Source organism: Tachyglossus aculeatus, chromosome X1, assembly GCF_015852505.1.
Source record: "Tachyglossus aculeatus isolate mTacAcu1 chromosome X1, mTacAcu1.pri, whole genome shotgun sequence".
Taxonomy (NCBI): Eukaryota; Metazoa; Chordata; class Mammalia; order Monotremata; family Tachyglossidae; genus Tachyglossus; species Tachyglossus aculeatus.
Genome location: NC_052101.1, coordinates 85,757,633 through 85,781,417, shown reverse-complemented (window position 1 = coordinate 85,781,417; position 23,785 = coordinate 85,757,633). Strand labels below are relative to the sequence as shown.

The 23,785-nt window shown below is 45.1% G+C and overlaps 1 protein-coding gene across 2 annotated transcripts in view; it reads left to right on the top strand.

Moving 5' to 3' along the window:
• The window catches only part of SLC12A4 (solute carrier family 12 member 4), a 74,968-nt gene that overhangs the window by 38,128 nt on the left and 13,055 nt on the right, over positions 1–23,785 (top strand). For both annotated transcript variants that reach the window (XM_038772858.1, XM_038772859.1), the window contains exons 4-14: positions 5,676–5,822; positions 6,411–6,465; positions 8,823–8,953; positions 9,740–9,981; positions 12,896–13,110; positions 14,614–14,778; positions 14,856–14,954; positions 17,022–17,079; positions 18,511–18,685; positions 20,142–20,260; positions 21,003–21,101. In XM_038772858.1, the coding sequence (XP_038628786.1) occupies positions 5,676–5,822; positions 6,411–6,465; positions 8,823–8,953; positions 9,740–9,981; positions 12,896–13,110; positions 14,614–14,778; positions 14,856–14,954; positions 17,022–17,079; positions 18,511–18,685; positions 20,142–20,260; positions 21,003–21,101 (1,505 nt within the window). The remainder of the gene's footprint in view (positions 1–5,675; positions 5,823–6,410; positions 6,466–8,822; positions 8,954–9,739; positions 9,982–12,895; positions 13,111–14,613; positions 14,779–14,855; positions 14,955–17,021; positions 17,080–18,510; positions 18,686–20,141; positions 20,261–21,002; positions 21,102–23,785) is intronic.

Below are 23,785 nucleotides of genomic sequence, written 5' to 3'. Positions count from 1 at the left end.
AAGTCAATCGACAGTATTAGTTACTCAGTGCCTACTGTGTGCAGAGCACAAAGTTAAAACCAAAGTGTAATGGTACAGGAGAATAAGCAGTGTGGCCTAATGGATAGAGCATGGACCTGATAGTCAGAAGGATCTGGGTTCTAATCCCAGCTCTGCCACTTGTCTGCTACGTGAGTGTGTACAAGTCACTTCACTATGCCTCATCTGTAAAATGAGTATTAAGACTGGGAGCCCCATATTGGACATAGACTGTGTCCAATCTGTTTCGCTTGTATCTACCCCAGTGCTTAGTACAATTCCTGGCACATAGTAGGCTTTTAATAAGTACCCCACCCCCTCACTACCCTAAAAAAAAAAAAGTGAACAAAAGTGAACACACAACCAGGAAACCATGTTTTTATGGGCTTTTTTTTCTTCCCCCACAAAAATATAACACTGACTTTCTCAGTTAATTAAAATTGCTCTGTGCTCCACATTCCCCCATTTTAATCATATGTGTGTGCATATATATCATCATCATCAATCGTATTTATTGAGCACTTACTGTGTGCAGAGCACTGTACTAAGCACTTGGGAAGTACAAGTTGGCAACATATAGAGACAGTCCCTACCCAGCAGTGGGCTCACAGTCTAAAAGGGGGGGGGGGGGGGAGTATAAATATTTATATATGTATAAATATGTGTATACATGTATGTATATATATGCTATATGCATACATGTGCACACATGTGGGTGCACACATGCATGTGCATATGTATGCATGCATACATGTGTGTGCTTTCATACATGCATGTGCATGCATGTGTATGTACATGCACATGTGTATCTTCCTTTTTCTCCCCATTTCAGTCTATACTTCACTCTGCTGCCCGGATTATCTTTGTACAGAAACGCTCTGGGCATGTTACTCCCCCCCTCAAAAATCTCCAGTGGCTGCCTTTCACCCTACAAATCAAGCAAAAACTCCTCACTCTTGGCTTCAAGGCTCTCCATCACCTTGCCCCCTCCTACCTCACCTCCCTTTTCTCCTTCTACAGCCCAGCCTGCACCCTCCGCTCCTCTGCTGCTAACCTCCTCACTGGGACCCGTTCTCGCCTGTCCCGCCATCGACCCCTGGCCCACGTCCTCCCCCGGCCTGGAATGCCCTCCCTCCACACATCCGCCAAGCTAGCTCTCTTCCTCCCTTCAAAGCCCTACTGAGAGCTCACCTCCTCTAGGAGGCCTTCCCAGACTAAGCCCCCTTTTTCCTCACTTCCTCCCCATCCCCCCCACCCTACCTCCTTCCACCCCCATTGCACTTGCATATACTTGTACAGATTTATTACTCTATTTTACTTGTACATATTTACTATTCTATTTATTTTGTTAATGATGTGCTTATAACTACATTTGTTCTGACGATTTTGACCCTGTCTACATGTTTTGTTTTCTGTCTTCCCCTTCTAGACTGTGAGCCCGTTGATGGGTAGGGACTGTCTCTATAGGTTGCCGACTCGTACTTCCCAAGCGCTTAGTGCAGTGCTCTGCACACAATAGGCGCTCAATAAATACGACTGAGTGAATGAATATGTGTATACATACATATGTGTATATATGTATTATACATCTATAAAGTGTTTCTAATTAGCCAATTCGGGGCTTTCCTGTAACGCGATGATGGTGCTAAAAAAAGAGGGGCATTTTACCCAAATCTAGGAGAAGGGGGCCAGAACGGGAGAGAAACAGCTGGTTTTGCATGTGGGTACTTTTATTTTACCGAAGTCCTTATCGGTCTGCAAAGGGGCAGCGAGTTCTTTCTTTTTTCCACGCGGCACTCAAAGGAAACAGAACAGAAACTTGTCCAAGGTCACCCGGCGAGTACATTGTTGAACCCGGACTCGGTTCCCCTGGCCAGTGACAAGAAACTAAAGCGGGTCGCTGAGAAAAAAAAATCATCCAGGGGCAAGTGGCCGGTTGAAATCGCTGCGCTTTCATTGCCCTTTCCCACCTCCCCAAGGACGCTCTCACTCACCACCAGAGAAATCTTCAGCTCCGGCCGGTCCATGGCCCGGAGATTCTAGGGATTCGGTTGGAAATTAATGGTTTTCGGGTGATGAGCCATCCTTAGACACCCAGCAAATTGGGAGTGGGGCAGGACTTGGTATTTTCAGTATGAATTTAGCACCCAAGCATAGTTGCGACTATGTAGAATCTTCAACCTTGTGAGAAAGAAGCAGGTCACAGCCTCTTCCACAAGGAGTTTATAATCCAGTGGGGAAACAAATCAAACACAAAAGTGTGAAAAGACATGACACAAGCATTATATAACCAACTACTGAAAGTAATAAAGACCCTGCTGTCATGGAGCTCAAACCTTACCCCAAGGGCAAGGCAAATATCTGATGTGGGTCTGGTATAGTGCATTTCAAGGGCAGAAGAGAGATTTTGTTTTAATTAAGCTGGGATGGAGAAAATGGGAACTTGGGCTTGGATGCCAGCTGGGACAGGTGGTCTTCAAAGTCACTTCCTCTTACAGATTTACTGCTCTTGGGGACCAGGACACCACGGAAGCCTCTGTTCTGCACATTGTGTCCTCAGGAGGACCATTGCTGGCTCACTAGAGAGGCAATTGTGGGGGGCTATTTTTAACTCTGTGTGCTATCACAGTCCCCTTGAAGGTTCAGGCTCCCATATGCAGCTGTCAGGAAAGAGTCAATGTACAGTAATGTAAACAGGCAGTGAGGGATTAAGATGAATGAAATGTAACAATCCAGGGTTGTTCAGTTATACCCAGCTCAAATACTGATGGATATGGCTTCTAGAATATGAGTCCTGACCAAAATACCCTGGTCTCCCCAAAATGGGAGATCGTGAGGAGAATAAATGTACTACTAGTGGAACTAGTTAAACAGAATTTGAGCAGGTCTCATTTTAAGCTAAACTTGTTTAAAGACTGGTCTTTTAAGTGGGAAAAGGAAGCGGGGCTAAAATAGCCTGAATGGAAGGGATGGGCCATCTCTTCCATGACATTAATGGGCAATTAAGTCCCTAGCTTTCTTAAAGAAAGAAAAAGCTGTCCCAGTCCTCAGGAGGCACTCTCATCATATTGACTGATTGACCAAGCCAAGCTTCACCCAGCGCTCCCTCTACAGAAAGGTCTGCCTGTCCCAAAAGATGATCTCTACTGATGTCTTTATTTCAGGTTTTTTCCCAGTAGTAGTAGTAGTCTCCCTGTCTAGACTGTAAGCTTGTTGTGGGTAGGGAATATGTCTGTTACATTGTTATATTGTACTCTCCCAAGCACTTAGCACAGTGTTCTGTACACAGTAAGTGCTCAGTAAATGATGGACTGACTGACTAGTGGTAGTAGTATTTATTAAGCACCTACTGATGCAGAGCACTTGTACAAAATGCTGGAAGAGAATACATAGCTGGGAATTACACACAGTCCTTGTTCCTTAAGGGGACTCATAATCTAATAATAATAGTAGTAGTAGTAGTAATAGCAATAGCATTTATTGAGTGCTTATTTGGTATGGTACACTGTACTAGGATCTTGGGAAGTACAAAATAATGAAGTGTGATGCATTCCCTACTGACAAGAATCGTGCTTCTCAAACAGAGAAGACAAGCATAAGGATATTTACAACTATACTGGTCAAAATAAAATGAATTGAGCACACAGACATATCTGAGTGCCTAGAAGGGTGTAAATAAGTTCATAAATGCTAGAGTTGACTGAATGGATGATATTGTCTTGTCATGATGTCGACTCATCTCTGACCCAAAGCGATTTCAAGGACACATCTCTTCCAGAACACCCCACCTCCATCTGCAGTCATTCTGGTAGTGTATCCAAAGAGTTTTCTTGGTAAAAATTCAGAAGTAGTTTACCATTGCCTCTTTCCATGCAGTAAACTTGAGTCTCTGTCCTCAATGCTTTCCCATGCCACCGCTGCCCAGCATGAGTGAGTTTTGACTGGTAACAGATTGCCTTCTACTCATTAGCCACTCCCCAAACTAGGAATGGAATGGGCATGCCTCTGCTTGATTCTTCTTTCCATAGTTGAGACTGGGAAAATACTGGAAACTCTCCAGGTGTGACCCTGAGAGGGGGAAGGGATGAGGGGAAGGGATGATACAGTGCTGGGAAATTAATCAGGGAAAGCTTGTTGGAGGAGGTGGGAAAGCCTGAGCTGAAGACTAGTACACTAAATTGGGAGCTGGGAATAGTGTTTAGTATGACAAAAACAAAGATCTGTGCTTAACAATCTCCAGTAACTCCATAAACAAACCCTGATAGCTAAACCAATATTACTGAGATGTTTTGGTTTGGAGCAGTTTTTGAGAAGCAAAGTTTTGTTTCACGAACCCAAGAATGTGATTTAAAAGCATTTGAGACCAGGTCTGGCCGGGACCTGGTGACCTTACAGTGCTTTGGAAAGTTATTTTAGTATCCAAAAGTCATTTCCTGCATTTTTGTTTCCCACATACTCCCTTCTCCAGAGTGACTGATACAGGAGACATAGTTTCAAAGCTGACCCATCTACATCACATAGCTAGGTAGGGACATGCCAGCCAGAGAAATACTGATTTCCAGTTATCTGATGAATTCGGAATACTCTATACAATCAGCCTGAATCAGACAAAGGAAGAATATTATTTTTGTTTCAGTGATCCAGACGGGTTTCACTGACTGCTTTCCCTTAGTTTACGGGTCCCAGAAACACGTTGTTCTGGCATAGAGGACTCTTGAAGGGAGTAGATTGTTTAAAATGGAGATCAATCAACTCAGGAAATAACTTCCTTCCTACCAGCCCAGCATTAATAGAAGAGAATGGGATTTTGTTCATTTTACAGCCTATGGGTGAGATGGCCCCAGGAACCGTGTGTGAATAAGTTGATATTTTTGCAGTTGTTCTGTAGGATATGCATCTGTTAGTAAAATTTACACATCTACAACCCATCACCCCAGGACTAAGTTAGTAAAATTCACCATTTTTAGTGGGCTAGTAATTACCTGTTGGAGATAAGTGGTCTCCTCCAACCAATCTTTAAGGGTTCTTTTCTTCCAAAAGGCAATTTCCTACTAGGAAGGAAGTGAATGGTACAGGAATTGGTTATTTCCCTCATTCCCTCAATAAAACAAATTCTTTACTCACTTGCAAGGACCATAATTTAGTCCCCTCATTTACTTCACAAGAGTGGTCCAAATTTCCAGACTTCCATTCTCTGGCTTGGGCAACAGGGAATGGGTTTTGCTAGTGACATCTACTCTGCATCAGTTTCTCCAGCAAGCTGGGTGGCAGGTGCTCATTTCTTTCAGTATGGGCCTAGTGACATTTTTGTCCTTGTTCTGCCTTCATTTATCTAGGACTTCAAAAATCACTTAGGGGCTCAACCTCTGATTCTGTTCTACTTAAGGAGAAGACTAGTAGGTTAGGTCAGTGACAGAGAAGAAAGTGGTTTTCTTTTCTGGCAGGCTCATTTACTGATATTCATATTACTCTCCCATTCTTGTTCCTGGAGTGTGGGCGTAGGATGAAGCAGGGAAGTGAGCCAGTCCCTGGGGTTTTCCAGCTCTTGTCTTGACCCAGGCTGCTTTCTACAGTTGGCAATCTGGATGTTCTGTGGTTTGGCTTGGATTCCTTCAGGCTTTGAGTCTGGACAAAACATAATTTTGTTTATTTTTCAGTCACCCAGCATGGGCACCTTGATGGGTGTATACCTGCCCTGCATGCAGAACATCTTTGGAGTTATCCTTTTCCTTCGCTTGACCTGGATAGTGGGAACAGCTGGGCTCCTACAGTCCTTCCTGATTGTCTTAATCTGCTGCTGCTGTGTAAGTAAGCTATTATAAATGAATACAGTAAGCACTCCATAAATAAAGATTGAGTGAATGAATGAATGAATGAAAGTGAAATTCTCTCTCAGTGATTACTTTTGATCTTTTAGAGTTGAAGTCACTGTGGAGCCCAGGTTCTGGTGGACAAACTGCGTTGGTGAAGCCCCACCTGCAGAAGGGCCGATGTTTTTCATTAGTAGGAAATCAATTAGTCGTATTTATTGAGCAGTTAGGAATCATAGATGTGCTGCTATACCTGGACACTTTCACTCCATTCAGGTCACTAATCAACCCAGTACTCAGCAGTGCTGTCATGGATGCTGTAACTCAAGACTGTAAACCCGGTGTGGGCAGGGATTGTCTGTTGCTGAATTGTACTTTCCAAGCGCTTAATAATGTTCTGCGCACAGTAAGTGCTCAATACAATTGAATGAATAAAGTGTTAAATTCACAAGGCAAACTTTACCGCCTAAAAATTCTTCTCCTCTCTTTCCGCAACTGGCCTTGTATGCTGGTGGGCCCCCTAACAGTAGAAGCCCTTTTGATGGGTATTTACGCCCCAATGCTGTGTCTGTTTCCCTGCAGACCCTGTTGACTGCCATATCCATGAGTGCCATTGCAACAAACGGTGTTGTCCCAGGTATTTGCCTGTCACTCTAAATGTCTGTCTGTCCGTCCATCTACTTCATCTTTGATCTTTTGCTCTTAGGTATGGGGTTAAAAATTTAACTAAAGAAAAGTCAGCAACCTATATGATATAATGTTAGGCAGTCTCAGGTTCTGAGTGCAGTCATCTGGTTTTGGGGAATTTTGAAAATACAATCTAACTTCATGAGGAATAAAACAGTTCTTTGGAAGACCATACTAAGCAGCTAGACTTCTGAGTTATTTTAACATCCACGCATAGTCCATGTCACTGTGTTTAAAAGCTTCAAACACCATTAATTCTGGGTCTGATATGCAGCAACCTTGAGGAAGAGGCTTTTCTTGAGCAAGGAAGCATGATAGCTGTGTGTAAATTGGTATGCTGGGAACTAATTCACAAAAAGAAATTCAGTCTCCAAGAGATGGTCATTTCATTTTTTTTTGTTGGGAATAGTTCAATTAAATGCAGTATTATGTAGTCCATTTGTTTGCGATGGTGTAGCCCTTGATTTGGGTTTCCAGTGACCATTTATGTTATCATGCATAGGGGAAAATGAACAGTTGATCTTCCATGAAGAGGCTACTCCCTCTTTTCTGGTTTTCTTTTCTAATAAAGAACTGTTTTAGCATCTTGGTTATCATGCTGATAGTAATGTCAAGTGAGTTTCTGAAGAGGTAAATTAGACTTGGCAAAATAGAATAAAATTAGAATAAAACAAAATGATTACATGAAAACATGGGGCTCTTAGGATAAACAGAACAATGAAGAACTCTTGAATGAGAGCGATGTTATTAAATAATTAGTTCCTGGGGTGTTTTTATCATGAGGATCTCCTGGAGATGTCTTATTAGGGCAAGAAATATGCTAGGGGAAACCTCATATTTGAATTGATTGGGACAAATCTCATTTTTAGGGAACAGTGGAGCACAGGACTGGGAGCCAAGAGACCTGGGTTCTAATCCAGTTCTGCTACCTGCCAGCTCTGTGACCTTGGATAAGTCACCTAACTTCTTTGTGCCATTTTCTCATTTTAAAATGGGGATTCAACACTTGTTTTGTTCCCCTTTAGACTGTGAGCCCATGTGGGACAGGAACTGGGTCCAATCCAATTACGCTATCTACCCCTGTGCTTAACACATAGTAAGTGCTTAAGTACTATTATTATTATTAGCCACCCAAAACCTAATGCATGAACTAATCAAATTTGCCATTTGTGGAGAAATCCTGTTTGAAAAGTTTTAATATATGTGCCAGCATATAAAGAGCAACTATGAATAATAAAAACAGCAATGATAATAATAACAATTGTTGCATTTGTTATGTGCTATGTGGCAAGCACCGTACCAAGCCCTGGGGTAGATACAGTCATGAGCGCCCCTGCTCATACTAACCAGGACCCAGGGAGCCTCAGTGACATATAGTAGAGCACCAAGCCACACCTCTGATCACCAAGGTTAGTGTGGAAAGTTTTTTACTTAGTTTTACCAACGTGCAAAAGAGTGGCACATGCCAACTTTCACTCACTCCAACCAAGGATCCACTACCAGTCTGCTGGTCAAAGGAGCCCGTTCTGCCAATACTTCTTTCTGCTTCCAAGTGCTACTGCCTCTTTCCTCTGTATTGCTCCTTGTGTGCCTCAGCATGCATCCCCATGCTTCAAAGCAACCTCCTTTTTTCTGCCTTAGGCATCACAGCTGTGGCTTTATGTGGCAGTCATTGATTGGTCCAGGCCCGTTACTGAGTAGAGCAGGGAGAGAAGGCCATGCCTACCTCCATGCTCCGCCCCCAGAAGCCAGCAATCACCTGCCCTCAAGTAAAGCTCATCAGTGCCTTCTCCAGTCTCTTCCTTCTTGTTGTTCATGGGATCACAGACAGTCACTAATAAGGCAGCTTGTTGTGGACTCACCACAGATACAAGATAATCGGGCCTATCACAGTCCCTGTCCTCCAGAGCTTCACAGTCCAAGGGGGAGGGAGAACAGGTATTGAGCCCCCATTTTGCAGATGAGGAAATTGAGGCACCAAGAAGTTAAGTGGCTTGTCCAAGATCACATAGCAGGGAGAAGCCAGAATTAGAACCCAGGTCCTCTGACTCCCAGGCCCAAGGCTCTATCCCCTGGGCCATGCTGATGATCATGTAGAGACCCCTCTCCTATATGCCTATGCAGCCATTTGCCAATAAACACCCTTCATAACAAGAGGCACCCGATGTACATTTCTCTAAAGTCCCAAAAAAATCAGTTTTGTTTTTTCTGATGTAAATAACAAGAAGTAGTCTGGATATTTGGAAGCAACACTAGCTTATGCGGAATACTGAGCCTTGAACAAATGTTTTCTCTGTCATTTTCTAGCCGGGGGCTCCTATTTCATGATTTCACGGTCTCTTGGGCCAGAGTTTGGAGGAGCAGTAGGCCTGTGCTTTTACTTGGGGACAACGTTTGCTGCAGCTATGTACATACTCGGGGCCATTGAGATTTTACTGGTAAGTAGGTTAATGTGTTATAGTGACAATAGGGGCATAGAAGCCAGCTTCAAAGACAGAGCCTTCTGTCAGATAAAGTCAAATCCCATAGCTAGGCAGTTCAGTTCATTCCACCTGGAGCCATGATGCCATGAGGTTTCACTGAGGTGTTCTAAATAATGGAGTTCACGGGCCTTCCTGTCACGTATGGGCTTGTCTTCTAGGGCCATGAAAGTTCATGTGGACCAGGCTCGGTCTAAAATTAGGAGGCCTCTTTTGCAAATCCTGGGAAAACTATTTTCCTACCACTTCTGGCTCCTCTTCAGTTTATTGCGGTCAAGAAGAATTCTTTTTAGGTTCTTGGCACCAGTACTCAGACTCATGCAATGTAGACTGGGCAGAGATTTTTCCTTTAACCATCACAAGCAAAGGCACAGTCACAAGTTTTATAGTAGGAAGTTTTGCCTGATAGTATTGTTTCCCTTGTTATTTTGGGACCACTCCTCAAAATTCATTGCCCAGAAGGAGATTAGTGATTTAAACATGTGCTGATGCTGGACTCCGTGCTCGTTTATAAATTGCCGAAAGGTAGAAATTGCTGGGTCTTGCTTTGGGTAACCAAAGAGGAAAAGGAGGTGTCTTCTGTCCCAGACACATCTTCTGCAAGTAGAAGACCAACTATGAACAAAATGAGGTGAACCGTCAACCCGCTGCTTTTTTTTTTACACAAGGAAAATTGGAATAAAGATTTGTTTACAAGAAACTAATGCTGTACCTTCACTCTTCATTTTGTTCTTATCATTTCAGACATACATTGTCCCACCAGCAGCCATTTTTCACCCAACAGGTGTTCACGACGCAACCAGCGCGACCCTGAACAACATGAGGGTCTATGGGACCATTTTCCTTATCTTAATGACTGTGGTGGTTTTCGTTGGGGTCAAATATGTGAACAAATTTGCCTCTCTCTTCTTGGCTTGTGTGATCATCTCCATCCTGTCCATCTACGCTGGGGGTATCAAGTCCATTTTTGATCCTCCGATATTCCCGTAAGTAACCTGAAATGGTATTCAGAACCCCCGGGATAAAGTGAAATGTTAGAATGCGAGAGGTTTCCTTCTGGTTGGTTTGTTCATTCCCGATGGTGTCTCATTTCTAAGGGTCAAACGATGCTTTTCAGAACATCTCCAATCTTGTCTCTCCATACAAGAATGCAAGAAGCATGAGCATTATTTCCATGTTACAAAGGGAGAAACCAAGGTGCAGGCATGTGGTTTATCCAACACTGTCAGGGGCAGAAGGAGGATCAGGCTGATTAATAATAATCGTTGTATTGTTAAGCACTTATTACGTGGCAAGCGCTGTACTAAGCATCGGGGTTGATACAAGATTGATACTAGGTTGGACCCAGTCCATTTCGCACATGGGGCTCACAGTTGAAGTAGGAGGGAGAACAGATATTGAATCCCTAGTTGATGGATAAGAAAACTGAAAGCACGGAGAAGTTGAGGGACTGGACCAAGGGCACAGAGCCGACAAGTGGCATAGCTGGGATTAGAATTGAGGTTCTTTGACTCTCAGGCCCGGGCTCTTTCAACTAGACCACACTGCTTCTCTGAGACACCCTCATTCATTCGTTCATTCCTTTAATCGTATTTATTGAGCGCTCACTGTGTGCAGAGCACTGTACTAAGCGCTTGGGAAGTACAAGTCGGCAACATATAGAGACGGTCCCTACCCAACAATGGGCTCACGGTCTAGAAGGGACCCTCACTCAAAGAGTCCCTGCTGCCCTAATGTCTGTGTGCTGGACTTTGAGAGGAGTTGTATTTGAAACCTCAGAATGAGTCACTAAGGGAACAAGGTTATTGTTATTATTATTATTACTATTATTAGAGAAGCAGCATGGCCTAGTGGATAGAGCATGTGACTGGGAGTCAGAAGGACCTGGGTTTTAATCCTGGCTCCACCACTTGTCTGCTGTGTGACCTTGGGCACTTCACATTCAGTGCCTCAGTTACATCGTCTGTCAAATAGGGATTAAGACTGTGAGCCCTATGTGGGACAGGGACTTTGTCCATCCCAATTTGCTTCTATCTTTCCCAGGGCTTAGTACAGTGCCTGGCACATAGTAAGCATTTAACAAATACAACCATTATTAGTAGTAGTAGTAGTAGTAGTGGTATTTGTTAAGTGCTTACTATGTGCAAAGCCCTATTTTAAGCACTGGGGCAGATACAGGTTAATCAGGTTGGACACAGTCCCTGCCAACCATGAGGCTCACAGTCTATATAGGAGGGAGAACAGGTATTCATTGAATCCCCCATTCTACAGTAGAACAATAAACAAATATCAGTACCAACTACATTTATTAAGCATTTGCTCTGTGCAGAGTATTGTACTAGGTATTTGGGAAACATACAAAAGACATAAAAGACACTATTCCTGCCCCAGAGAACTATCAATCTTTTGTCCCAAAAACCACTCTACAACCAATTTGCCCATGAGCCACCCAAGATGAAGATGGGAAATTCATCCATGGAATGAGCTGGCTGATCTCACTCTCGGTCCAGGGCTCAGCACACAGTATTCAATATCAAACACTTATTACTCAGACAGCTCTCCTGAGAGATATGCTTTAGAGGCATGCAGCATGAAAGTGTGAGTTTCCTCCCTCCCCCTACGTGCCCATCTTGACCCTGCCATGTCTCCTGGACATCATCCCAGCTCCTCCTCTTCCATCCCTTCTCTGCTTTGTAAGTTGGGCCAAGTTCTGTGCCTAGGTGAGGTCGCCTCTTGAGGGAGGAGGTATGGGCGACCTTTGTCCTCTTTCCTCTATTGTGTTTGTTCTAGGTCTTATAACTACCCCTAGTACTCACATGCTAGTTTCTACTTAATCCTGTCCACACAGTTTCTCTTCCTAGACTACCTGCCTTAACTTGTTGCCTTAGCTGTTCTCATAAACCCATCACTCCCCCCTTCTCCATGGTCTCTACCTCTCCCACATCGCAGCACAGTCTAATGGAGGAGTGAGAAAAATAGGCATAAATAGAGTCACAAGTGAAGAAATAATAATAATTCTGGTGTTGGTTAAGTGTACCACGCCCTGGGTAGATACAGAACTGGGATAGATACAAAATAATCAGATTGGATACAGTCCCAGTCCAAGGGGGTGGGAGAACAGGCATAGAGAAGTTAAGTGACTTACCCAAGGTCACACAGCAGGCAAGTGAAAGAGCCCTGTGCTCTTTCCAGTAGGCCACGCTGCTTCTCAAAAGAGATGACTATGTAAGTGCTGAGGTGGTTGATGAGTGACATGATCAGGAAGGTGGGGAGATTGGATGGGATGCCTCCTGGAGAAGGTGACTTTTTGAAATGCTTTGGAGAAAGGGAGGAGCATTTGGGAAAGCTGGGAAGGGATGGAGGGCATTCCAGGGAGGGGATAAGGCATGAACAATCAATCAAATGAGGAGATACAAACCAAGTAAAGTTAGGAGGTTTACTTGGAAGCAGTGAATAGCACAAGTTGGACAGTAATGAGAGAAGAGAGCAGATAGATAAGCAGAAGGCAGCTGATGGAGAACCTGGAAGCTAGTGGTAAGGAATTTTGTTTTATGTGAAAGGCAGTGGGGAGCCATTGGGGTTATGTGGGCAGGGGAATAATATGCTCCAATTGGTGTTTTAGAAAAATCTATAGTGCTGCTGCATGTATGACTGGAGAGAGGAGAAGCTGGACTCAGGAAGATCCAAAAGGAGGCTGTTAGACTCGTCCAGCCGGGAAGGGATGAAAGTGAGTCTGAGGGTAGTCGTTGTAAGGGTGAAGAGCAAGAGGTGAATCCATAAAAAGTTTACAGTACTCAGAATGAATGTAGTAGGTAAATGGGAGACTGGTGTCAAAGATGACTCCAGGGTTACGAGCCTTTACTTTGCAAACTTTGACCTTTCTCCCTCCTTGCTCCTTAGGGTTTGCATGTTGGGCAACAGGACCCTATCAAGAGACCAATTTGACATTTGTGCCAAAACCACCATTGTGGACAATGAAACTGTAGCCACGAAACTCTGGAAGCTCTTCTGCCACACATCAAATCTAACCACCGAGACCTGTGATGAGTATTTTCTGTTCAATAACATCACTGAAATTTCAGGAATTCCTGGAGCTGCAAGTGGGATTTTAAAAGGTATGATCAGGGGAGTGCTGCATCTAGGTACTCTGATGAAGCCCACTTTTCCCCAGCTCACTCTCCCTTCTGCATCATCTGTGCACTTGGATCTGTGACCTTTGGATGTTTGATATTCACCCCACCCCTAACCCCACGGCAGTTATGTACATATCTTTAAATTATATATTATAAATGACTTATTCGTAGTAATGTTTGTCTCCCCCTCTAGAGTGTAAGCTCGTTGTGGGCAGGGAACATGTCTGGTAATTCTGTGGTATTGTCCTCTCCCAAGCGCTTACTACAGTGCTCTGCACATAGTGAGTGCTCAATAAATACAGTCGATTGAGTGAAATTACATCCATTTCTGTCAAACTCACATCAGTGCTCTGAAAGTCCATATGAAAACCTGGGCCGGGGGAATAGCTTTGGGAAAGAATAGGGATTATTGTTCCAGATTGTTTGGGGCGTTTGAGGGGCTCACTTCCTCAGAAGAAGAGGAGGAGGAGGACAAACAGCAGTCTAAAGCTCTAGTCTGTAAGCTCCTTAGTTGTATTGCACTCTCCCAAGGGCTTAGTACAGTGTCCGGTACACAATAAGCGCTGATTGATTGATTGGATGCTTTCAGGTGGTGTTAAATGCCACGTATACAATCTAGTCAATCAATCCACATAATAAATGTTCCACTACCAAAGAGGAACCTTATTCCTGGTGTTTATCAGGGCCTTGTTAAATCTGACGGGAGATGGGGGAGCCATAGTAATTGTCCATTTTGGTTTTCAGCATGTACAGCAGTGTGAAGCCTCCTGAATTTACTTCCCTAACAGGCAAAACTTGTTTTAATCCTGATGTTTGGATGAGGCCCCTGTTTAGCAACCTTTCAGTGGAAAAGGAGCCCCTGTGGAGTTATTGGTTGCTGTTTTTCCTTTTAGAGCAATGAACTGGTTTGATGCTGCCATGAGAAGTTCCCACTAAAAGCATAATCACTCTCTTGTTTGCAAAGCTGGCAAAAGCTGCAAGCTCTCAAACTAAACCCAGGCATTTTCTTGTCCCATTGGCAACTCCATTGCCAACTTTATGGATGGAACCATGGACCCATGCAGTGAATTAGCATTTGAGCTGTGGGCACATTTTCAGAAAGAGGGGAAGACAGTGTTAGTGGTGTTGTTTTTCTTTTTTTTTTTTTTTTTAAACCACATTCACCCAGAGATGAGGCCCTGGGACTAAAGTTCCTATGTGGGCACTGCCATTATGGTTAGCTACTGTTGGTTTTCTCTCTGGGAGCTCATGTTCTAAGGCAGGCAGAATGAACCGAGACCAACAAATCTCCAAATACAAATACAATAGGGACAAGACTTATTGGGCAAAAAGCCAGCATTAATGCTGTGTGTTTCCAGGCATGGTGCATGGACAGTCATTGCTGAAGGGAGCTAAAGTTTTCTTCTAGCAATTTACATGTTCTCTGGCTTCTATGAAGTATTTCTGTGATGCTGATGTTTCCCCTCCCTCCCCACTTCTCCCAAGATAACCTGTGGAGCAGTTACGTAGAGAAAGGAACGATCCTGGAGAGGCCTGGACTCCCCTCAGTGGATGACTATGGACAGAAGAGCAGCCTTCCCTTATATGTGTTTGCAGACATTACCACTTCCTTTACTGTGCTGGTTGGCATCTTCTTCCCCTCCGTCACAGGTGAGAATTCCCAACAGAGAATTTTGCTCCCTCCTCCTGCTTGTTTCCCCTAATCAATTCCCTTTTTTTGCTTAAAGGCATTATGGCTGGTTCAAATCGTTCTGGAGATCTCAAGGATGCTCAGAAATCCATCCCAGTGGGAACTATTCTGGCCATTGTTACAACTTCATTGGTCTGTATCCTTTAAACTGCCACAGACAGTTTCCCCCAGAAACCTGGCAAGGTACTCAATTTTGTTACGAGTACAGGAATGTCAGGGGACTCAGAATGCACCGGCAGAAACCTTGGACCCAATCTGAAAGATCATCCCGGATGGATTGATCAGAAGGAATTTTCTCTGTCCTCTCTTGCCAAATGCCTTCTGGCTGGAAGTTCCTCTAACGCAAGGAATGGGTTTTAACCCCATCTTCTGGTGGATGGAAGAATATCTCCAAGTGCCTTGTTTCCTGGGCTAAAGGAGAATTGTAACTCCATAAGGCCCAGACTTAAATCAAATTGCTGGATCTCACAGGCTTTCCATTCTAATACCTTTTTTCGTGGGCTCTGGGAAAGAGGTGCTGGGTTCCTGCAATGTGAGGAAAGCCTGCTGTTTCAATTTAGGTGATTCAGCCAGTCAGACAACGGTAATCAGTGTCCACCCTGGGCAAAGCCCTGTGGGGAATTACAAAGGAAGAATAAAGCATAATCCCCAATCGGGAGGAATGTCCAGTCAAACAAAAAAAGAAACATAAAATGTGAGTGGTAGAATCATACAGATATATAAAGATACACAATAACGTGAGGAACAAGAACCCAGAAACTTAAAATGTGCATAGTTAAATGGGGTGGGGTTAATCTTGGAAGGCTTCATGGAAGAGGTAGGCTGCATTAACTTTTGAAAGGAGGTAGTTGGGGGAAAGGGCACACCAAAGGAAAGAAATGTTTTGTGCAATGGCACAGAGGCAGGGATTCTGCACACAGTAAGCGCTCAATAAATACGATTGATTGATTGATTGAAAGGGCCAGTAAGCAAGTTTGTTGGCTGGAGCAGAGTATAAACAAAGGTGCAGCGGGATAGCGGAGCAATTTAGAAAGATTGGGTTGACTTTGAAGCCCATGGAAAAGAGTTCAAATTATATCCAAGCAGCAAAGGCATGCCACCAGTAGCTCCTCAAAAGGGAAGACACATGTTTTCATTCATTCAATAGTCACTGAGTGCCTACTGTGTGCAAAGCACTGTACAGAGCCCTGGAAAAAATTACATGGATGATAATTAGATGTGATCTCCCAACCTTAAAGAATAAGGGAAGGAGACGGAGGTAGTGACAGACACATCAGGAAAGAAGAAACAATAAAGACACAAAAACAACACAAAAGACAAGGACAATGATAAATACAATAGAGCACTGTGGTTAGAGGAGCAAAGTTTCTCCTCATGTTTCGGAGTCCAGCAGTGACATCCACAGTGGTGCCCGTGACCTTCACAACATTCTAAAGGTCAAGAAGGGCTCATACTATCACCGTGTTTTCATCCTGCTCGGCCGGAAATGGAGCTGATGGGAGACCCGTCGGTGTGAAGGCTGGACAGACTCTCTTCCAGGCCACCGGCCTCAATGGTCCGCTGTTACAGGGGCCCAGGCTGCTGTCATTTCCTCATCCAGTGCGGCAGAAGGTGTCAGATTAATGTTCAACAGTTCTGCCTAGTTTCTATCTAAGTAGCCCAAAGTGTCTCATAGACACTTGCCTCATGGAGCATTATGTTTAGCCTGGAACTTTCTCCTGAAAACTTCAGTTAGGGAAAAATACAGCTTCCTAGCATGATACAAACTCTCTTTAATCTATCTCTTGCTCTTGCAAGTGCCTTGGTTTTGCCCCAGAGTTCTCCTAACATTCTCTCAGTTCTTGGTCCTTCATATCCCCCTCTCCCAGCTTTTCCTCCTTTCCTTTTTCTCCCCACCCACCCAGCCTTCTAGTTCTTCTCTTCTGCCTCTCTCTTTTGGAAATCCCATTCCAGTATTCCTTTAAATGTAAAGCTTTGGGGGAAGTATTTAATTACAGCCCTTGGAACTAGACGATTTTTTTTCTTCCCCAAAATGAGTGTTCAGAGTAGGGCTGCAGCCAAGGAGCAGAAGCTAATGGTGTTTTTCTTGTTAGTTCCTGTGATGTAGCACTAGTGTTTCCCAGTGCTTAGTCCCTCTTTAGCCAACTGCTCGTGCATGGACGTGCCATGCGAGCACACTGGTTTCCTTGACTCAGACCTTCAGACTTCAGCAGCGTGGTGTTGTTCGGAGCCTGCATTGAGGGCGTGGTTCTCCGAGACAAGTGAGTAAGCTCCCGTGGTTGCACCTTTTTTGTAGGGTGGATGGGCATCTCCGTGGCGGTGTGCTTTGGCTACCTGCTCTCATCCTGGTCACTTACTTTTGTTTTTGCCACCACCACCACTGCCATTACAAATCAGTGGAAATCCAACACCTAAGGGACAGTCATTGACAAATTAATTGTCTAATGTTGAGTCCTTAACAGGCTGTTCATCAAATTACAAATCATTTACAATACCCACCCCTAATCTATGCCCTAGTCCTAGGCCGAATAGGGTTTTGATAATTGGGCTAGTTGATGGATTGAGTCCCATTTATGGATATGGCTTTAATGGGAATTTGACAACATTTGGACTAGTCATTTTTGACAGTTTAATGTTTGCCTCCTGGGAGCACATGAAAGAGGGCTCTCTTCTCCTGGCCCCTCCCTCTGATTGGAAGATACTAGTAGACTAACTACAAAATCCAGTTGAGCAGGGGCCTTTCAGAAAGAAAAAGGATAAAAGTCAAGAGGGGAGTCCGGGAGGCAAAATTAGAGGCTACCAAAGTGGCAGGGGGAGGGGGTGAGAAAAGAAAAATGAGCTTGCTCCCTTCTCAGGGGTAGCAGCAATACAGAGTCTGAGTTCCTTGGTTCCCATAGGTGCCAGCTTTTCATTTTGAGTACAGCAGGGATGGGAAAGGAAATAAATGGAGTAGTTTAAGGAGGGGCTCTGAGGAGTGGGGGATGTCATTTAAAGATCATGGCGTCTTGGGGCAGAAGCTCCCCCCCTGCCCCTGTAGGGCCCTAAGAGGTCTCCAGCTGGACTCAGAGCCTGATACAACCACAAAATGCCCTCACCTGGTCCCAGAGCCCATTGGGGACAAGAGAAGCTCCCAGCTCACTCCCAGAGCCCTCACTAGGCTTCAGAAGAACTCCTGGTCTAGTCCCAAAGCAGAACAGGGACAGAAATAGCCTCTAACTGGCCCCAGTTTCATCCCCACTGTCCAGATTCTGTGCCAGGTGCAGGGAGAAGCAAGGGCCCACGAGTTGGTGCATATGTTGCCTTCCTTACCACACCCACTTCTAGCCTCTCACACTATAATGCAGAGCCTGAAGACTTTTGTTCTTCACTCGGCCCGGCATTTCCGAGATCCCCAGTGAGATCAGGTGCTTTCATCTCTCAAACTCTTATTATATCTGAAATTAGGGTTCTTACAGGCCCTTGCATTTCAGAGCCTTTTGCTTGGGCATTGCCAGTTTTCTGGAAAGTTCCAATTCTCTCCCATTTGTATCTCTTTTGCACAAGTTTCAGGGTGAGAACAGCCTTACCATCGGCTAGTGTTGTCACTGGACAACTCCAACTGGAAATGCATCCAGATATCTGGTCCACCTACCAAATGGGCCTCAGGTTCCAGGCCACGCAGTTGAGCCTGGACCAATCCCTGTCTTCTGCAGGTACGGTGATGGGGTGAGCAAGAACCTGGTGGTGGGCACGCTGTCCTGGCCCTCCCCCTGGGTCATAGTGATCGGCTCCTTCTTCTCGACGTGTGGAGCCGGCTTACAGAGCCTCACTGGAGCTCCCCGGCTGCTGCAAGCCATTGCCAAGGACAACATTATCCCCTTCCTGCGGGTTTGTACTCCTTCACTAGTGCCACTGTGTTGGTTATTGCTCCCTTACTCCCTGCCCCCTGGCTCTACACTTGGCTGGAAGGGCCATGTGCACCAAAAAAGGGGGAGAAGAGACGTGGCTGGAACGGTGCAAAGCCAAGTCGGGCTGAAGCCTGGCTCAGTCATCCCCTCAGCTCTCCCTTTTACAGTCATTTCTGACTGCATAAGGGTAAAGAGAAACTGAGGATGAGGCAGCAAGGGTGCTACAATGCAAACGCAACTGTTCGCTCATACTCAGTCATTCTGGTGGACTCCTGGAGCTACATGTAAGCACCCCGTGGGAAGGGAAAGTGTTGCTTTGTTATTCTGTACTTCTCAAGTAGTTAGTTCGGTGCTCTGCATCAAGTGGCGGGCGCTCATGTGTGTGGCTCAGTGGAAAGAGCCCGGGCTTTGGAGTCAGGTCAGGGGTTCAAATCCCAGCTCTGCCAGTTTTCAGCTTTGTGACTTTGGGCAAGTCACTTCACTTCTCTGGGCCTCTGTTACCTCATCTGTAAAATGGGGATTAACACTGTGAGCCCTCCATGGGACAACCTGATTACCTTGTAACCTCCCCAGCGCTTAGAACAGTGCTTTGCACATAGTAAGCGCTTAATAAATGCCATTATTATTATTATTATTACTACCTCTATCACTACACATCCCTGCCATCCCTGGGAAACATCCGCACCAGGAAACATCGTGCATATATGGAAGTGAACCCTGGAGACCCTTCCATTTTGGCCCGGTACAGGCTGAAGCTCCCACTTGAGCAGGTCTGGCTGGGGCTGGGATCACGGTGAGCCAAGAGGAAAAAAAATGATATCCATATGGGACTTTAAGGAGAAGTCCTGATCTGCAGATGAGCACTAGGCCCACTGCTTTACGGTCACCTAAAACTGAGTGAGGTTGGAAAAAGTGTAGTGAGATGCAGTGGGACACAGGGATCTTGAGAACAGAAGGATGTCCTGGATCCAGCCAGGGATCGATGGATGTTATTAGCCTAGTCTGGTTAGTGAGGTTTAAATTTGATTTGGCGTTTTTTTCTCCTGCCTAGAGACCGAAAGAACCTAGCTCCCCCTACAGAAAATCCCCAGGTCCATGTGCACACAGACGTAGCAATGAAATTCCACATAAATGGCCCAGGCAACTGCTCACCTCCATTCGATGGTGTCAGCACAGCTCACCCCAGCAGGATTCTTGGGAGGAGATTGGGGCATAGTTGGTGACACTAAGTGGAAAAACCAAGCTGCCAAAGCTGACTGTGGGGCCTGTTAGCACAAATCTGTAAAGTACGAAGCTTTCCATTCATTTCAAGAAGAGAGTCCCCACATTCAACTGCCGAGCCCCCAAACAAATCAGCTTCCATTGTTACTGATTGACATTGTGCCTCGCATCCTGATTGTGTTTCCAACTCATCTAAACCGTCTCTCCGGATTCAGGTGTTTGGTCACGGGAAAACAAATGGCGAACCAACGTGGGCTCTTCTACTGACAGCCTTGATTGCGGAGCTCGGGATCCTCATCGCTTCCCTCGACATGGTGGCACCTATTCTGTCCATGTAAGCAGCAGGAATGGTTCGGGGGTGGGGGAGTGGGGACTCTGACATCCCCTTGCCTCAACCCATTCAGATGTGTGTCAGGAACCAGGCCGCTTGAAAGTTCCAACATGTTGAAAAAACCCACAGACTCGTAAGTGTGAAATTACGTTCCCCAAGTCTGTCAGCACTATTCTTTGGAATTACATTTCTTTGGCTAAATGAACTGTCTTTAGCTCAGACTGAACAGTCAGATACCAGAAATGATGTGCACTCTTACTGCATAGTAGTTTCCCCCCACCACACACACACTTATGCCTTTCAAACAGACAGCAGCCCAAGCTGAATTTAAAATGTGCAGTTAAAGTACAACCAAAACCTGACCAACTTCTTACTGCGACCGGTATCTTCTGCGGCCTGGGTGAAACCATTGTCATGTGCAATATTTGAGGCCAGAAGTTGGTGCTTTTCCGATTGCTGGAGGAGGGCTCATCTTCCACTTGGAACTAAGCTTCCTGACATTAGATGGCACTCAATGACAGTGATCGGAAAGGGGAATTTATTGATACTTTTGTGCCTGACACTTATCAATGAGAAATTCCCCTGCCCGTGGTGCCACTCTCCATCTTGCCTTATCGGCATGATACCATCTCTGGCGATGGAAGTCTCAAAAGAACCTGGTGGAGTTGAGCGGAGACTAAGATTGGTGTGGTGGCTGTGTGGGTGGTGGGTGTTCTGTGTGCTAAGCTCCATTCTGCTTTTTCAGGTTTTTCCTAATGTGTTATCTGTTTGTAAACCTGGCCTGTGCGGTACAGACGCTTCTGAGGACTCCCAACTGGCGCCCCCGGTTTAAGTACTATCACTGGTAAGAAAATGATGGGCTGCACAATCAATGGTATTCATTCATTCATTCATTCATTCAGTCGTATTTATTGAGCACTTACTGTGTGCAGGGCACTGTACTATGCGCTTGGGAAGTACAAGTCGGCAACATATAGAGACGGTCCCTACCCAACAGCGGGCTCACAGTCTAGAAGGGGGAGACAGACAACAAAACAAAACATATTAACAAAATAAAATAAATATAATAAATATGTACAAGTAAAATAAATAGAGTAATAAATATGTACAAACATATATACATGTATACAGGTAATGCCTCCCTCCTTCCCTGCTCCCTCTCAAAGCCCCAGAGAAGAGGAATTTTCCCCCAGCCTTCCCACCTTCCCCCTCCACCAGCGCAAACAGTCAGGCAACCACCTGGAGAAACGAGAGTTTATTACGGGGGATGGCGGGGTGGGAAGGCGGGACCGTGGCCCACGGTGACCTCAGGAGCTGGAGCAGGTGGGTCGGTGGCGGAGAGCCGTCGAAGGGGACTCGGCACTCCCCACCGTCTCGGGAGGCATCGGGGGCAGGTTGGCCTCCGTCAGCAGCGTGGCATCCTCCCAAGGCCCCAGACCATCGCTGAACAGTATGAAGAACGGTTGCTATCTCCAGCCTGCACAAGTTCTGGTGGCGGGGGGCTTACTTAGCTGGGAAGCAGCGTTTCCTATTTTGTTTTTTGAACCTTCCAACCTTCTAGCTTTATTGGGTGCTCCCTCGCCCTGCTGTGGTGGTGCTCGATGAACATTCGAGGTTCACCCTTTCCACATTCATCATGAGTTTGTAAACTTCAGTCATATCCCCTCTCGGGCGGTTTTTCCAGGTAGAAAAATCAAAGCGGAACCCCTTTGTCTGCAGATTACTGGGGCCAGCGGGCAGGAGGCTGGGCTCCTTGGGGTCCTCCGCTCATTTTGGAGGGCATTTAGGTACACATTCCATGGACCCCATTTCCTAAGGGCTAACTCCTGTAATAGAGAAGAGTGTGGCCTAGAGGCTATATAGAGCACAGGCCTGGGACTCAGAGGACATTGGTTCCGATCCCAGCTCCTCCACTTTTCTGCTGTGTGACTTTGGGCAAGTCACTTCACTTCTCTGGGCCTCAGTCACCTCATCTGTAAAATGGGGATTAAGACTGAGCCCCATGTGGGACAAGGGACTGTGTCCAATGTGATTGACTTGTGATTAATACAGTGCCTGGAGCATAGTAAGCGCTTAACAAATACCATTAAAAGGAAACCCCCCAAAACCAAATGCTTAAGGAGAAGCAGCATGGCCCGGGGCATAAAGTATGGGCCTGGAAGTCAGAAGGACCTGGGTTCTAATCCCACCTCTGCTACTTGTCTGTTGCGTGACCTTGGGCAAGTCATGAATCCCCCCCTCTTATCTCCTTCCCTTCCCCACAGCACCTGTATATATGTATATATGTTTGTACGTATTTATTACTCTATTTTATTTGTACATATTTATTCTATTTATTTTATTAATATGTTTTGTTTTGTTCTCTGTCTCCCCCTTCTAGACTGTGAGCCCACTGTTGGGTAGGGACCGTCTCTATATGTTGCCAACTTGTACTTCCCAAGCGCTTAGTACAGTGTTCTGCACACAGTAAGCGCTCAATAAATACGATTGAATGAATGAATGAATGAATTTCACTTCTCTGCCACAGTTACCTCATTTGTAAAATGGGCATTCATTCATTCATTCGTATTTATTGAGCACTTACTGTGTGCAGAGCACTGTACTAAGTGCTTGGAAAGTACAATTCAGCAACAGAGACATTCCCTGCCCACAGTGGGCTCATAGTCTAGAAGTGGGGAGACGGACAAGTAAACAAACAAGTAAACAGGCATCAATAGCATCAATATAAATATCAATATTAGATATATATATATATATATATATATACACATACACATCAGAACAAGTAAAACAGGTATTAATAGAAATAAATAGAATTATAGATATGCACATGTATACAAGTGCTGTGGGGTGAGGAGAGGGGGTAGAGCAAAGGGAGTGAGTCGAAGCAAGGAGGCGGGGAGCTGAGGGAAAGGGGGCTTAGTCTGGGAAGGCCTAGTTTGGGATTACGACTCTGAGCGCCATGTAGGACATGAACTGCGTCCAACCTGACTAGTTGTATCTACCTCAGTGCTTGGTGTGGTGTCTGGCACATAGTAAGCACTTAATACCATAAAAATATTATCATCGTTATTATTATTATTGGCAACCTCTTCCGTCTATCCTCAGAGCAAGCTTCTGCCTAGCGTATTCCGGCTGCCTGTTCTCAGCTCTCGCACCACTCACTCAGTTGATCTCAGTGAGCTTCTGCACACCTCCTTGCCCCTTCACTGAGCTCTGAGGTGGGACGATCATTGATGTGTAAAACAGTAGCAATGCCCTAGATTTATTAATATTCATTCATTCAATCGTATTTATTGAGCACTTACTATGTGCAGAGCACTGTACTAAGTGCTTGGGGAGTACAAGTTGGCAACATATAGAGACGGTTCCTACCCAACAGTGGGCTCACAGTCTAGAAGGGGGAGACAGAGAACAAAACAAACCATACTAACAAAATAAAATAAATAGAATAAATATATACAAATAAAATAGAGTAATAAATACATACAAACATATATACATATATACAGGTGCTGTGGGGAGGGG